The 17,014-nt window shown below is 43.5% G+C and overlaps 1 protein-coding gene across 5 annotated transcripts in view; it reads right to left on the reverse strand.

Annotated features, from left to right (window-relative positions):
* Nucleotides 1–17,014, reverse strand: part of MAMDC2 (MAM domain containing 2) — a 168,409-nt gene that overhangs the window by 78,637 nt on the left and 72,758 nt on the right. For all 5 annotated transcript variants that reach the window (XM_068553429.1, XM_068553428.1, XM_068553430.1 and 2 more), the window contains 3 exons: nucleotides 9,242–9,513; nucleotides 7,649–7,733; nucleotides 4,387–4,524 (listed from right to left, as the gene is read on the reverse strand). In XM_068553429.1, the coding sequence (XP_068409530.1) occupies nucleotides 4,387–4,524; nucleotides 7,649–7,733; nucleotides 9,242–9,513 (495 nt within the window). The remainder of the gene's footprint in view (nucleotides 1–4,386; nucleotides 4,525–7,648; nucleotides 7,734–9,241; nucleotides 9,514–17,014) is intronic.

The raw sequence follows: 17,014 nt of genomic DNA on the forward strand, positions 1-17,014 counted from the left end.
GTTTTCTTTTTGTCTTGTTTATGGTTTCCTTTGCTGTGCAAAAGCTTTTAAGTTTAATTAAGTCCCATTTGTTTTTGTTTCTGTTACTCTAGGAGGTGGGTCAAAAAAGACCTTGCTGTGGTTTATGTCAAAGAGTGTTTTTCCTATGTTTTCCTCTAAGTTTTATAGTGTCTGGTCTTACATTTAAGTCTTTAATCCATTTTGAGTTTATTTTTGTGTATGGTGTTAAGTGGTGTTCTAATTTTGTTCTTTTACATGTAGCTGTCCAGTTTTCCCAGCACCACTTATTGAAGAGGCTGTCTTTTCTCCATTGTATGTTCTCGCCTCCTTTGTCGTAAATTAGGTGCCCATAGTGCGTGGGTTTATCTCTGGGCATTCTATCTTGTACCACTGATCTATATTTCTGTTTTTGGGCCAGTACCATACTGTCTTGATTACTGTAGCTTTGTGGTATAGTTTGAAGTTGGGGAGCCTGATTCCTCCAACTCCGTTTTCTTTTTCAAGATTGCTTTGGCTATTCGGGGTCTTTTGTGTTTCCATATGAATTGTAAAATTTTTTGTTCTAATTCCGTGAAGAATACCATTGGCAGTTTGATAGGGATTGCATTGAATCTGATTGCTTTTTTTTTTTTTTTAAATATTTATTTATTTATGGCTGTGTTGGGTCTTCGTTTCTGTGCGAGGGCTTTCTCTAGTTGTGGCAAGTGGGGGCCACTCTTCATCGCGGTGCGCGGGCCCCTCACTATCGTGGTCTCTCTTGTTGCGGAGCACAGGCTCCAGAAGCGCAGGCTCAGCAGCCGTGGCTCACAGGCCCAGTTGCTCCGCGGCATGTGGGATCTTCCCAGACCAGGGCTCGAACCCGTGTCCCCTGCATTGGCAGGCGGACTCCCAACCACTGCGCCACCAGGGAAGCCCTGATTGCTTTTTGAAAGCACTTTTGAAATAGATTTCAATGGGTGGTGAATTTGGAGATTTTGATGTACAGTATTATGTAAAGAGAGAATAGTAAAATATTAGAACTCAAAGCCATCTTAGGGATCATGGAATTCAAATTCCTTATTTGCAAACAGGTCAGTGGAGACCCTGAGAAGTTAAGGGATTGCCCAAAGCCTTGCAGGACATTTGGTCCTATCCAAAATGTCCATAAGACATTTAGTCCATGCCAAAAGGTCCTTGATATTTGATCCTGTCCAAACCATCCATAAGATATCTGGTCCATAAGACATTTGCTAGATGCCAAAGGTCCTTGATATTTGATCCTGTCCAAAACCATTTGGCATGGACCAAATATGCTTATGGATGTTTTGGAGAGGACCAAATTTCAAGGACCTTATGGCATGGACCAAATGTCTTACTGGACGTTCTAGACAGGACCAAATGTCTGCTGATCACCCAAAGTAATACAGGGCTCTGATAACTAACTGGGTCTGGAGCACAAGCCTTCTGACTTCTAGCCTAGTCCTCCTTCTCTATCTCTTGTTGATGCAAATATGGTCAGAATGTTCTGTGCTCACAAATGAGAGTGAGGAGAAACTAGTGGTGATGCATTCTTCAAAGAATAGATGATACTCAGGTAACATAGTCAAGTGGATGATTTGACACTAGTCCACAGGTCTGCTGTCTCTCCCAAGAAATACGTGTTCTCCAAGCCACCTGGTCCTTGCCGTCATTGAGAATGAAAAATGACGCACTGAACAAGTAATTATTAGGTCATGACATTGGTTACCCAGAGGATCTGACTTTGGAACTAATTTTTAAGTAATTTGGGAACAGTTGTCTAACACTGAAGCTTGTACCTCTGTGATAATGACACCAAGGATTATTGTAATTTTAATGCATTAGCCTTTCAAGATTCTCTCTATTCCTTGCACTAGAATTTTAAAATATGGCAGAAAAACAATCTCAAAATCAGTCTACTTCCATAATTAAGAAAATGTCATCTGGCATTTCTTTTTGAAACCCCAAGACATTGTTAGTTGTTTTATTCATTTAAACAAAGGTTTCAAGAGGTAGTAACATTTTATTGTTTTGAGTTAACCCAACTGTCATTTAAAATACTCATTCAGATTCATGGATTAATCTGTCATAACAGCTTATCATTCACTCTACACATAACATTCATTAGCGTGTGGTTCCTACAATGGCCACAAGTAGAGATGGGCTGTGTGTCTTTAGGACCAAAATATGGATATACATATGGAAACCAAAATCTTTTGTCATCTCCAAGAATGCTAAACCTTACTTTTAAAAGAAGGAAGTGAATACTTTTTTGGTCTTTTTCTAATTTCAATTCCTTATGTAAGTGACCATAGATGTATCTAAAGAAATGGTTTCTGGGGCATTTTTCGTTCTCTTGTTCTACCTTTCAGTCCTATATCTACTGAGATAATCACCATCTGGTTAATCAAACTAACACACTGCTGTGATTGCAACTCTCTCTTCTCAAAGACCTCCAATGGCCTCCCATCCTCAATGGAATAAAGTTAAAATCTCTTTCCTGGCATTCAAAGCCTTTTAGAACTGCCTCCACACTGTTTTCTCACTCATCTCTCTCTCTCAGCTGCTACCCCTTGCCAGAGGCATCATGGCTCCTGCCTCTCTTGTCTCTGCCTGTCCAAATCATGCCCATCCTTCAAATACACTTGACTTCTCGCATCATGTCTTCTAGAACATACAAATAGTAAGTGATCCCTCTTGTCGCGGAATACCAAGCACCTTTCTTCTTTTTTTGGAAGCACTCGACACATACTACTTTGTCTTACATCCATTTGTGGTAGAAATCTTTTCCGCTTTCTCAAATGTATGTTCCTTGAAACCGGGCAGGGGCCATAGAGGACCTGACATTTTAATCGTCATTTTTCCAATCATACCTAATACAGTGTTGAATGAGTGAAAATGCTAGATCCAAAGTTGGCTTTGTCTTAAACAGGTAAGCCACAGGAGACTCCAACCTTTCTTATATATGGTTACTTATAAATATGTTGTTCTAAGAATCCTGGGCATGTTAAAAAAGAAAAGGAACTTACAAAAAAGGTTGCAAAGTAGAAGTTGGCTAACTGGATCTGCCCTGAAGATGTGTTTGGTTGGCCTTGTGGTGTTTTTTAAGAGAATATTCACCAAGTTAAAAATTGGGAAAATTTCATATAAAACCCATGCCTTGCTGATTATCTTGCAAAATCGAAAGACCTGGTTCCCTGGGCTTGCATTCTCGCATGGCGGCAACTAATTGAAGTTGAGTACTCTTTGTACGTGGTCCATGCTCTCTAGTTTGCCGCTGTCCTCACCCAGCCCATATGTCACTCTCTTTATACCATCTGCCTGGCCCCTTTGGGAAACTGAATCTGAGACTCTGGATATAACGGAGACAGAACAGGAGCAAAGAGAACAATAAGGACAGAATGAAGACTGTCCAAAGCCAAGATAAGCCATAGGATGGACACTTAAAAAATGTTGGGGACGTGCTTAAAAATATTGACATGAAGAGAAACTACAGTGACTGAGGAATGAAGTAAAGAACCATAAAAAGTTGCCATGTCTTCAGGCGGCTGAAGGGGACACACTGTCATCATCAGCAATTTATTGTGACTGAGCAGATCACCTCAATATCTGCATGGCAAAGGACTGAAAGGGAAAATGTTACCGTTTGCAGCAGAACCAACATTCCTATTCTGTCCTTGATGGAAAGCCAGTCACCAGAATCTTCTAGCTGGTCAACAAGAACTTGCAGTTGATGACTGGAATGTTTTGCAACTGTAGGGAGACCTAGGCTTTTATGAAGCCTACCAAGGTCCAGGTGAGAGCTGCCATAACTCACAAGGAGGCAAGCCCTTGCCCTGTCTCTGTGGGGACTTTCTCCTCCAGCCCACTGCTCACTGATAACCTCTCCTCTCCATTTTCCCTGCAGAGAACCAGCCCGCTTGGCCACTAGGGGGCCCTATTGCTCACCTCATTCAGGACTGACCATCAGTACTATTGGCTCCCCTCCCTGCCACCAGGGAAGTTCTTAAAAACGTATTCCCATCACTCCATCTACTTTTAGTGAAAAGTAACCTAGGATTATTCCAGCCTTGTCTTTAGAAATAAGAAATGTTGAACAGAAAACAGAGAAGAAAGTAAAGCATAATATGGAAATGTGAAAATAGCAAGACCAGGTCACAGGGGAAGAAAAGCCGTTATCTGGGTGGCCTTCTCCTTAGTTACAGAGCTCATGTCTGCAGTTTGCCTCTATCTCACGGCTTACTCTTCTCTTCCACCAGGGCTCTCAGTCCCTACTCACCCTCCTCTCTCTGTCTCCTTCTCTGTCGACAAGCCACAGTCAGGTCAATGTAGAGAGAGATGGCAGAAACAGTTATCCTGGAACAAGGGCTCCATTTGTCCCCAGCTCACCCAGTTCACTCTTGAAGGTGTGATCCTGCGGGAGAATGGAGTGGGAGTTCCGAATGCTTCCTCCTCCAACAAACCAGTTCACGTTGGGGTTCCAGCGGTTCACAAAGCCACAGAGATGATTTTCTTCAAAGTCACATTCTGGCAAGAGAGAAATAAAAACAGACTTCATGTAGATGTAGTTATGCCTGGGTACACCCAGGCTCACTGCAGTTTGCTATTAGATACTCAGATATGTTTCTCACTCCCTTTGACCACTGGGATCTTCGTACCAGGACCCCTGGGATCTTCGTACCAGGACCCCTGGACAATGTCGGTCAAGAAGAGAGATCCTGTAATGAACAGAGATTGTAATTCATCATTGCTTCTTTGGATTGTGGCCCTTCCGCCTACTTGCCATGTGGCTTGCAGTGTGACCTCTCCTAGCCTCTATTTGTTCATATGAGAAATAGGGGGACACTCCCCCTGCACAGGGCTGTGGTAAGTGTGGACAGCTGCCAGCACAGTGCCAGGCACATGGTTAGTGCTCGGTCCATCAGCCAACTCTGTGTCAAAGCACTATTCAGAGCTATGCTTTTAGCTCCAGGAAGTTTATCCACCACCTTTCTGGTAGCTCATTCCCCCATCCCGTTCTCTCTTGATAGTAGACAAGGTACTAAGCTAAGGGCTAAGGGGCATGTTTCCTAGATGCTAAAATCATCTGCTTTGCTTATAAACAAGAACCTGGTCAGCGTAGTCAGGACAGGAATATCTTAGGCACTGGGTCCTACTGCAGCTCCTGAGTGGAGAAAAAAAGAGAAGACAAAGAGACTCTCTTTCCCCTTTTCAGTAGCACTGACCTGTTTGCATGGATAAATTGTTCCCAGTCAACAGACTCCTTTAGGGGGAACAAGAAACTCACAGGCCAGTTCTTTCATTGACCCCCATAATTATCAATTAAAAATATGAAGTGTGATTGTGCTGGTCATCTCTTATTGGCCCCTCCAGTCCCACCCACCTTTCTTCCACGCTGCTCCATTCTCCAGAGGTTGACGTGTACGGCCTTGCATGGACTTCCCTGCCTTCTGGCTTCTCATTGGATTCAACCAATGGAAGGTAGGAGGAGAGCAAGGTTGGGGGTGTTTATTCCTCCAGCTCCCTCTCTGCCAGGTTGCCATGGGTTGGCTGTGTCCCTCTATTGAGGGACCGTACAGCTACTGTCTCCAGGTTCTGGTAAGCCCTTCAGACCTAAAGATATTGATGGCTCATGGGTCATCACTCTGACTAGTCCTGGCTTACTGCACTAGCTTTGACTGGTTTCCTTCACCCACCCACACCTTTGTAGTCCCTTTAGTGAGTTTTCCTCAAATTGCTCAGGTTGAACGTACTCTGTTTCCACTTTCCTGCCAGGGTCCTGACTGATACAGTTATCAGTGTGCTTTTGCATTAACAAGCATTGAACATTTTTAAGATTTTCATTTTCAACTTTTCCACCACAGCATCCTCTAACCCATGCCCAAGAGTCGGTGCCAAAGGCTGCCGCAGAGTAAAAGAAAAAGCAAAATATTCCTCAATGTGCCAGGCAGTATTCTGAGCACTTTATACAAATTAAATTATCTAATCCTCAAAACAACCCTACAAGGTATGTGCTATTATTAACCTCATTTTACAGATGGGGAAACAAGGGAAGCAAAGAGTGCACAGAAGGAAAGGTAAGGTGAGAGTATGATCATACAGTTCAACAAGAAAAAATATCAGCGCTCCTTTTGTGTTTTAAACAAACTAGAAGCCATCAAGTGATTTGGAGAAAGGAAATTAACATTTTTGAGTGCCAAGCACTGTGACAATCACCTTCACATCCCCGATGTTATTAGTCCCCACAACAATCCTACGCGGGAAATATTTTATCCCCATTTTGCCGGTAATGAAAGAGAGGCTGAGGGGCGCAGTGCATTGACTAGGCCAGCAGGTGGCGCTCCACTAGGTATGTCCGACTCAAGTCTGTGGGGTGTTAAGATCCCCGCAGCCGCCACTAAGGAGCTCCAAGGAAGATACAGTCTTAACTCACTGTATCTTCAGAAAATGGTCGCAATCTAGGTCGGTTTTCTTTCAGAACTGCCCTTGACTCTCTTGCCTCTTTCCTTTCCACAGCCATTCAGCCTCCAAGTACTGTCAGTGCTGAAAAATCTCTCAAATCTACCACCTTTATCCCATTCCACTGCCAACCCCAGTTTTAGACCCTCGTTATCTCCCCTCTGTAAGGTCACAGTCACTTCCTAAGGGTTTTCCTATCTCTGACCTACTTTCCTTGTTTCCAACGCATTTTCCATGCGGCAGCCAGAGTCATCATCTGAAAACGCAGCTGCAGGCCCCTCCCCTGATGACTGACTTTTAACGCCTCCCAACCACATAATCCCGGAACCCAAGCTCCACAGCTGGGCTCCAGACTCTTCCTTAACAGACTCCCTTAACAGTGCTGATTCTCACTTCAAACACTACCCAGCCTCTCGCCTTTGCCTGGACACACTCTGTGCTGTCCACCCACTATAGGGTCTGCCCAGAAAGAGCGCTTTCCTTCCTACCCTGCTCCTCCACCTGACTAAATTCTACTCCTTCTTGAAACTACGGCTCAAATGCATCTCCTGGATTCAGTCCTGTCCGATTTTCTCCCCTCCTCCCTACACCTCCACAGCACGGCTTGTCCTTCTCCAGCAGAATTTGTCATATACAGAAACAGCTTCAGTAGGAGGCAAATGGAAGGTGAGTGACCTCAGGACATAGAGTATGTCTGCTTTTGATGCCCTCTCAGAAGCTGGCACAGAAGAGGCACCTACCAACCCTGCTCAAGTGGAATCTAAGTGACAACTGTGATTATAAAGACAGAGCAATGGTGTGTAAGAGAGAAATGGAGGAAAGTGAGGAAAGAGGTAATACAGAGGTAACAGGATGCCTGCTTTCTGGCAAATGCTACAAAAAGCTGAATTTGCAGCAAACTGGATATTATGTTTATTAGAATATGTTGAGCTTAAGGCAGCAACTCAGGTTACAGTCGCTGCATCTACTTTTCTTTCATCAACCCAGGCAGTCGAGGCAAACTCTGACGAGCCTTCCTCTGCTAAAGACAGAGAAACATCATACAACACTCAAGTGATGCAAAATTCAAAATGCACTACATGGTGTCGTTTATAAAATGCCCTGCCTTTTGGATTGATTCAATTCCCTCTGGCAACAGGAGATTTTAGAAAAAGATGCATGTTCTGATGCAGTGAAAAGGAAACCCACTTACCAATACAGTAGCCAGTTGTCATCTTGATTTCAAAGACTGCAATGCTGGCTGTATTTCCATGTCCTAGCACGCCTTCTATTAAAATCTGTACAACACATGGGGGAGAAGGGAGTTAAGACTTCAAAACACCACGTGTCCTTTATCAGTATTTCAGCTACTTGTCAGGAGCTGTTCAGCGATTCAAGGCAAAACGAGATTGTTTGTCTCAGCTCATTGCTATTGGATACCAATCTCATGATGGACTTTACTGGAAGAAGGCGTGTGTGTGCATGTGTGTACACAAGCTCATACACATATTCTCAGAACTTTGAGGTGAGCAAGGTGTCCAATAAGAGCTCAGAGTCAGCTGGCTTCCATCGTAAATGCAGCCACGACCTTCTCCGGTGCTTGTGGTGGCACCAGCTGGCTGCAGATGGAGAGGAGAGCTTGTGTCCCTGGGGAAATCCATTCTGAGACTAGCCAGGAACTGAAGGCAGAGGCCTCAGAGGGGGAAAAAAAAAATCCCTTGCAGGAGGAGGTAGGAAGTGCCATTTGACTAGTGGTGGGGGATTTCTGCATGAGGTGGAAGAGGCTCAAAACTCATTTTGTAGTTTCTATATTGCTGAAAATTTGAAAATTTTACATAAAGAACAGAGAGAAGCATAACAACTTATGTGGCTGATTTCAAGCACTGTTCATAGTAGGTCCTACTTCTGAAAATATTTGCTCCTCCTTATGTGATTTTAGTCCAATATTTTGCAGCTATGCTGGTAGATTTAGGGTGTGATATACTGTCCGGAGGACGCTGTGAAATAGGGAACTCAGACCTTCAATGCTCCTTCCCTTAATCCACCCTGCTGCCTGATGGGAGGGACCACAAGCAGACAGGGAAAGTAGGAGAATACCGTATTTCAAAGCTTGTTGAGGAAGAAGAGATATGGGATAGGGAATTGAAAAGGGGATTAGGAATGGAGAACGTTTTCTTGAAGGCTCCGCTTTGTCCCCCATGACATGTTCTCACTAAATATCACACTTCATGGCCGAGTCCAGATTACATCTTCCTTCCCTGCTCCAATCCACATCCAACTTTATCTTACTTTCTCTACCTTATTTTCCCATTACTTCTGATGGAACAACTTCCATCTCTGAAAAGGAATCAGAACATGTCCTTTAAGTATCTTTCCTCTTTCAATGTATTTTCACTTTTTTATTATAGTTAATGTCTTGTTCAAAATTTATAGCAAACAAACCATTAGGAAGACAACATAAACACATACCACACATAACTTAGGAGGATGAAACAAAATGATAAGAAATGAGAATGCTCCCTAAAGCCCACTGGAAAATAAATTCCCATTGAAGAGGTTGGTTTGAGCCCCTTTTAGAGTCTTACAGAAATCCCACTTATATACACACAAAACAAATCTGGGAAGAAGCTCTTTTAAGGAATAAACAAAATATTAATTTACACTACTGATATTTTTCTATGATGCAGCTCCCATAAAATGTCACATCCTAACACAGGAGATAACTAACTTCAATGGCAGAAGTTTTCATAAGATCTTAGAATAGCATAATGCCAAATAAGAAGCCCTGCACATAAATTCTACCTACCTTGAATTTCTTGGAACTGTTTTGCAAGTCCAAGCTGGCTATGAGCCAGCTGTCCGAAGGTTCCTTGGCTGACCAAAGCAAGCGATCAAAGCTTTCATCATCAAATCTCACATAGAGGTTCAGCCGGCTGGGCTCTGATGGAGACCCCAAAGACGTGGTTATCTGGTAGACCAATCGGAGGCAGCTCCATTCCTCAGCCTGTAGATCAGAACTCAGCAGCACGGCTTTCTCCCCCTGCTTGGCAAAGGAGGTGTCCACATAAATGTAATGGCCTGGAAAGAGGAAGGGACACAGAGAAGAGATCAATCTTCTGCTCACAACTCAGGAAAATACACAACTGTGGTCCAGTAAATCTGAGGGCAGATACTGCCTGCAGATGCATTTTGTGGGTCCACTGAATGTTGCCTGAACATGGGGTCTCTGCTTCTGGTGAAAAATTAGAAGGTCCAGTAACACCGAGGCTACTTTCACATGACACATGACAATAACAATGCAGAGCTGAGTAGTGCTGCCTCTTCAGAGGTGGAATGTGGGCTCCATTTTGCCATAATCCCCACTACTCCCTGTAACCTTCTGACACTGAAGCCAAGTATCTGTTGCCTCTAATCACCTTATAACAGGCCCATTTAGCACATTGCATTCATCTTCCTGGTCCCCATAGGCATATGAGTTTGAGAACCCAGGCTAAGGGGCTTCAGAATCTGGAGGAGCAGCATTCCTCTGCTGGAGTCAGAATGCCTTGGTGGATCCCATCCCTTTCCATAGCTCCCCTCATCCCTAATGACTCAATCTGCATTTGACTTGCCTCATTATTGTAGATTAAATTGATTTGGTTACCTTAGATCTTAGAGCCTAGGCAGAAAAAGTTCATTGCAAGTTCATTAGGCATAAGACTCTCCTCCTCTAGACTCTTCCACAACCGAATCTCATAGTTCTGATAACTAAGTGAGAAAGTACATGCAAAACATGTAGGACAGGGCTTGGAAATCAGTAGACACACTGGGGCCAGCAATCATTATTTCCCTCTCCTCCCTTGTCCGCTTCCTCGCTCCCTCCTTCCTCCCCTTCCCTTCTGTCTTCACCTTCCCTTTTCTCCCATCCCTCTCCACTCCCTCCTCCTTTCCTTTCCCTCTCTTCACTCCTCCTCCCTCCTCCTGCCCCCTCTCCCCTCATCCTCCTAATATTGACAAGGGGTGCTCTGCTGGCTACAGCAGGCTGTAAAATAGCATTTCTATGACCAAAAAAAGGGGTTGGAACTGAGAATTCTCACTTGAGCCTTCCAAATCTAACTCTGGTCGTTGGCTTCCTTAACAGTGATCTGATCTGCCTGTGGGTCTTGGGGACCCTCTGCCTTTCTGACCTGCACCCTCATGCTTGCTCAGAGGTTCCCACATTCGTAGCCAGCATCTAATATGCAGTCTTCTGTCATGTGACCACCCACCCTACCCCTTGCGTTTGGGGCTCCCCAACACTAAATTCTTACTGGAAAGGCCCTAAAAGGCCTCTTTGCTTGATGTTCTTCAGCCCCTCTTCCCACACTTGTTGCCCCAAATGCTGATCCCAGCCCCATCCTGTGGCAAGTGCAGACAGGCCAGTGGCAGCTCAGCTGATGATCACCCTCACAGTTAAGGCACAGTTAGGGCGTTGTCTTCAAGGAGCCTCACTTGCCTGTGGAAGCTTTCAAGATCAAGGTCTATCTCCAGCTGGCAGTCTTCTCAACATAGCAACCACCCACTGGGTGCAAATACAACTGCTTCTAGATGCCAACCCAGGCACCCTCTGTGGATAAACCTGGCCCTTGCGGTAATCACCAGCAACACCATTACCTCTTAGGTACAGCGAACACTCATTATGAACCAGGTGCTGCTCTAAGTGCTTCACATATACTTACTAGCTGTGGGGTTTGTTGGGTTTTGAAGCACTAACTAAGCTGGGGTTCTTGATGCCAACCCTTTTTTGAAACATAATGTTGCTTCACTGTGACATGAGGGAATGAATAAGCACCATCCTCCTTGTCCCACTCTGCTACTACCCCAAAAGAAGGGACTCTAAGCAGACTGGTAGTGGGGTGGGGTGGAGATGGGAATTGATGGAGATCCTGAGAGCACTTCAAACCTTTTCTGAGGAAGTAGAGGGTTGGTACATGGGATATAAAAGAGGAAAGAAACAAAGAAAGTCCGTGCTGTGTCCTATGGATGTTTACATTGCATGCCAACTTGGTTGCCATACGAGGCCCACTTCTCCCTGGGACACTTGCCCAATTTCTCTCCCTCCTTCCTTTCCCCATTCTAGAAGGGACAAACTCACAGCAGAGGCTCTCAAACTTGAGCCCAGAGTCACCTGGAGGGCTTGTTCGAACCCAGATTGCTGGGCCCACTCCTAGAGTTTCCGATCCAGTAGGTCTGGGGTGATGCTGCACATCTAACAGACCGCATTTCTGAAAAGTTCCAGGTAATGCCGATGCTGCTGGTCTGTGGGTCACAATTTGAGAACCACTGATTTACACATCTGACAGAGAAATAGGACTCATTCTCAGGACACTTCTTATCTATCAAAGAAAGGTCAGGCATGTAAGTACTGATAACATGCAAAGGAGGGAGGAAATAGTTTTACTTGGAGGTAGAACTCAAACTTAAGTAAATGTGTGTTATAGTAGGCTCAATGAGTACATCTACTGGTGATTATCTTGATTTTTCAGTGAATGCCATAAAAAATCTTTCTTGACATAATCTTTTATTATATCAGATTTTATTATAAGCATATGCTAATGCTCTTATGTTAAAAACCTTTGAGAGCACACAGTATATAAAATGTATTATTTTAAATACCATGATGTTATACAGTATGAAAGTTAATGCTATTTATTGAGTGATTTTGACATCTTGGCCATAAATATTGGCTGTTTCAAATTATTCAGATTTTGCATGCAAATTACAGACCTCAAAATCGCTCTTAGGTCATGCTGTATGGATATGCCTATTAGCTGCATTACAATCCATTCAAAGATTTATCCACCCAAGTGATTTTGCATCCACTCAGCAGAATAATGCATTTTCTTAGATCAAATAACTAGCTCAAGAGCTACCCACCTCCACTACTACTGCCAATCTCAAGACAGATTTTCTTAATTAATCACTACATTTTTTTTTTTTGCTCAGCCTGGATATAGCCTCAGAATCTTTCTAAATACAGTGTTCCATGTAACCACTACCAATTAATCTGAACTGGCACCTAAGCTGGAACTATTTCTTATCCTTGCTTGTGGTCAGATTACATCTTGTGGTCATATTAGAGCCAAATTGAACTAGAAGGAATGTGGCACATTTTGAAGAGCTTTTAGAAAATTAAGAAAGAATGAGGAAGATACTGACATCAGGTATGGTGCCTTTCCCTGGACTGCCACTAATAAAATTGCTATTCTAGAAAAAATTGATAATGTTTTTGGTGAGTTGTTTTTTTCTCTTACTTTATTAAAAATAATCATTTCAATAAACAAATGGGACCTAATCAAACTTACAAGCTTTTGCACAGCAAAGGAAACCATAAACAAAATAAAAAGACAACCTACAGAATGGGAGAAAATATTTGCAAACAATGCGACTGACAAGGACTTAATTTCCAAAATATACAAACAACTCATACAACTCAATAACAACAAAAAACCCAAAGAACCCAATCAAAAACTGGGCAGAAGACCTAAAAGGACATTTCTCCAAAGAAACATACAGATGGCCAGTAGGCACATGAAAAGATGTTCAACATCACTAATTATTAGAGAAAAGCAAATCAAAACTAAAATGAGGTACCACCTGACACGGATCAGAAAGTCTACAAATAGAGAGGAGCTTCAAGATGGCGAAAGAGTAAGATGTGGAGATCACCTTCCTCTCCACAAATATATCAGAAATACATCTACATGTGGAACAACTCTTACAGAACACCTGCTGAACGCTGGCAGAAGACCTCAGACCTCCCCAAAGGCAAGAAACTCCCCAAGTACCTGGGTAGGGCAAAAGAAAAAAGAAAAAACAGAGACAAAGAATAGGGACAGGACCTGCACCTCTGTGAGGGAGCCGTGAAGGAGGAAAGGTTTCCACACACTAGGAAGCCCCTTTGCAGGCGGAGACGGCGGGTGGCAGAGGAGGGAAGCTTCGGAGCCACGGAGGAGAGCGCAGCCACAGGGGTGCGGAGGGCAAAGCGCAGAGATTCCCACGCAGAGGATCAGGGCCGACCAGCACTCACCAACCCGAGAGGCTTGTCTGCTCACCCGCCGGGGTGGGCAGGGCTGGGAGCTGAGGCTCAGGCTTCGGTCGGATCGCAGGGAGAGGACTGGGGTTGGTGGCGTGAACACAGCCTGAAGGGGGCTAGTGCGCCACAGCTAGCCGGGAGGGAGTCCGGGAAAAAGTCTGGAGCTGCCAAAGAGACAAGAGACTTTTTCTTCCCTCTTTGTTTCGCGGTGCACGAGGAGAGGGGATTCAGAGCGCCGCTTAAACGAGCTCCAGAGACGGGCACGAGCCGCGGCTATCAGCGCGGACCCCAGAGACGGGCATTAGACGCTAAGGCTGCTGCTGCCGCCACCAAGAAGCCTGTGTGCAAGCACAGGTCACTATCCACACCACCCGTCCCAGGAGCCTGTGCAGCTCGCCACTGCCAGGGTCCCGTGATCCGGGGACAACTTCCCCGGGAGAACGCACGGCGCGCCTCAGGCTGCTGCAACGTCACGCCGGTCTCTGCCGCCGCAGGCTCGCCCCGCATCCGTACCCCTCCCTCCCCCCGGCCTGAGTGAGCCAGAGCCCCCGAATCAGCTGCTCCTTTAACCCTGTCCTGTCTGAGCGAAGAACAGATGCCCTCAGTCAAGCTACATACGGGGGGGGGGCGCAAATCCAAAGCTGAACCCCGGGAGCTGTGCGAACAAAGAAGAGAAAGGGAAATTTCTCCCAGCAGCCTCAGGAGCAGCGGATTAAATCTCCACAATCAACTTGATGTACCCTGCATCTGTGGAATACCTGAATAGACAACGAATCATCCCAAATTGAGGAGATGGACTTTGGGAGCAACAATATATATATATTTTTCCATTTTTCTCTTTTTGTGAGTGTGTATGTGTATGCTTCTGTGTGTGATTTTGTATGTATAGCTTTGCTTTTACCATTTGTCCTAGGGTTCTATCTGTCCTTTTTTTTTGTATAGTTTTTAGTATTATCATTGGTGGATTTGTTTTTTGGTTTGGTTGCTCTCTTCTTTCTTTCTTTTATTTTTTATTACTTAAAAAATTTTTTTTAATTATTATATTTTTTATTTTAATAACTTTATTTTACTTTATTTTATTTATTTTATATTATCTTCTTCTTTCTTTCTTTTGTTTCTCCCTTTTATTCTGAGCCGTGTGGATGACAGGCTCATGGTGCTCCAGCCAGACATCAGGGCTGTGCCTCTGAGGTGGGAGAGCCAAGTTCAGGACACTGGTCCACAAGAGACCTCCCAGCTCCACGTAATATCAAATGGCAGAAATCTCCCAGAGATCTCCATCTCAACACCAAGACCCAGCTCCACTCAACGACCAGCAAGCTACAGTGCTGGACACCCCATGCCAAACAACTAGCAAGACAGGAACACAACCCCATCCATTAGCAGACAGGCTGCCTAAAATCATAAGGCCACAGACAGCCCAAAACACACCACCAGACGTGGACCTGCCCACCAGAAAGACAAGATCCAGCCTCATCCACCAGAACACAGGCACCAGTCCCCTCCACTAGGAAGCCTCCAAAACCTACTGAACCAACCTTAGCCACTGGGCGCAGACACCAAAAACAACGGGAACTACGAACCTGCAGCCTGCGAAAATAAGACCCCAAACACAGTAAGTTAAGCAAAATGGGAAGAGAGAGAAACACGCAGCAGATGAAGGAGCAAAGTAAAAACCCACCAGACCTAACAAATGAAGAAGAAATAGGCACTCCACCTGAAAAAGAATTCAGAATAAAGATAGTAAAGATGATCCAAAATCTTGGAAATAGAATGGAGAAAATACAAGAAACGTTTAACAATGACCTAGAAGAACTAAAGAGCAAACAAACAGGGGTGAACAACACAATAAATGAAATTAAAAATTCTCTAGAAGGGATCAATAGCAGAATAACTGAGGAAGAAGAACAGATAAGTGACCTGAAAGATAAAATAGTGGAAATAACTACTGCAGAGCAGAATAAAGAAAAAAGAATGAAAAGAATTGAGGACAGTCTCAGAGACCTCTGGGACAACATTAAATGCACCAACATTCGAATTATAGGGGTCCCAGAAGAAGAAGAGAAGAAGAAAGGGACTGAGAAAATATTTGAAGAGATTATAGTTGAAAACTTCCCTAATATGGGAAAGGAAATAGTTAATCAAGTCCAGGAAGCACAGAGAGTCGCATACAGGATAAATCCAAGGAGAAACATGCCAAGACACATATTAATCAAACTATCAAAAATTAAATACAAAGAAAAAATATTAAAAGCAGCAAGGGAAAAGCAACAAATAACACACAAGGGAATCCCCATAAGGTTAACAGCTGATCTTTCAGCAGAAACTCTGCAAGCCAGAAGGAAGTGGCAGGACATATTTAAAGTGATGAAAGAAAAAAACCTACAACCAAGATTACTCTACCCAGCAAGGATCTCATTCAGATTTGACAGAGAATTTAAAACCTTTACAGACAAGCAAAAGCTAAGAGAATTCAGCACCACCAAACCAGCTTTACAACAAATGCTAAAGGAACTTCTCTAGGCAGGAAACACAAGAGAAAGAAAAGACCTACAATAACAAACCCAAACAATTAAGAAAATGGTAATAGGAACATACATACTGATAATTACCTTAAATGTAAATGGATTAAATGCCCCAACCAAAAGACACAGACTGGCTGAATGGATACAAAAACAACACCCGTATATATGCTGTCTACAAGAGACCCACTTCAGACCTAGGGACACATACAGACTGAAAGTGAGGGGATGGAAAAAGATATTCCATGCAAATGGAAATCAAAAGAAAGCTGGAGTAGCAATTCTCATATCAGACAAAATAGACTTTAAAACAAAGACTATTTATTACAAGAGACAAAGAAGGACATTACATAATGATCAAGGGATCAATCCAAGAAGAAGATATAACAATTGGAAATAATTATGCACCCAACATAGGAGCACCTCAATACATAAGGCAAATACTAACAGCCATAAAAGGGGAAATTGACAGTAACACAATCACAGTAGGGGACTTTAACACCCCACTTTCACCAATGGACAGATCATCCAAAATGAAAATAAATAAGGAAACACAAGCTTTAAATGACACATTAAACAAGATGGACTTAATTGATATTTAAAGGACATTCCATCCAAAAACAACAGAATACACATTCTTCTCAAGTGCTCATGGAACATTCTCCAGGATAGATCATATCTTGGGTCACAAATCAAGCCTTGGTAAATTTAAGAAAATTGAAATCATATCAGGTGTCTTTTCCAACCACAGCGCTATGAGACTAGATATCAATTACAAGAAAAAATCTGTAAGAAATACAAACACATGGAAGCTAAACAATACACTACTTAATAACCAAGAGGTCACTGAAGAAATCAAAGAGGAAATCAAAAAATACCTAGAAACAAATGACAATGAAAACACGACGACCCAAAACCTATGGGATGCAGCAAAAGCAGTTCTAAGAGGGAAGTTTATAGCAATACAATCCTACCTTGAGAAACAAGAAATATCTCAAATAAA

The sequence above is a fragment of the Eschrichtius robustus genome, chromosome 10, assembly GCF_028021215.1.
Source record: "Eschrichtius robustus isolate mEscRob2 chromosome 10, mEscRob2.pri, whole genome shotgun sequence".
Taxonomy (NCBI): domain Eukaryota; kingdom Metazoa; phylum Chordata; class Mammalia; order Artiodactyla; family Eschrichtiidae; genus Eschrichtius; species Eschrichtius robustus.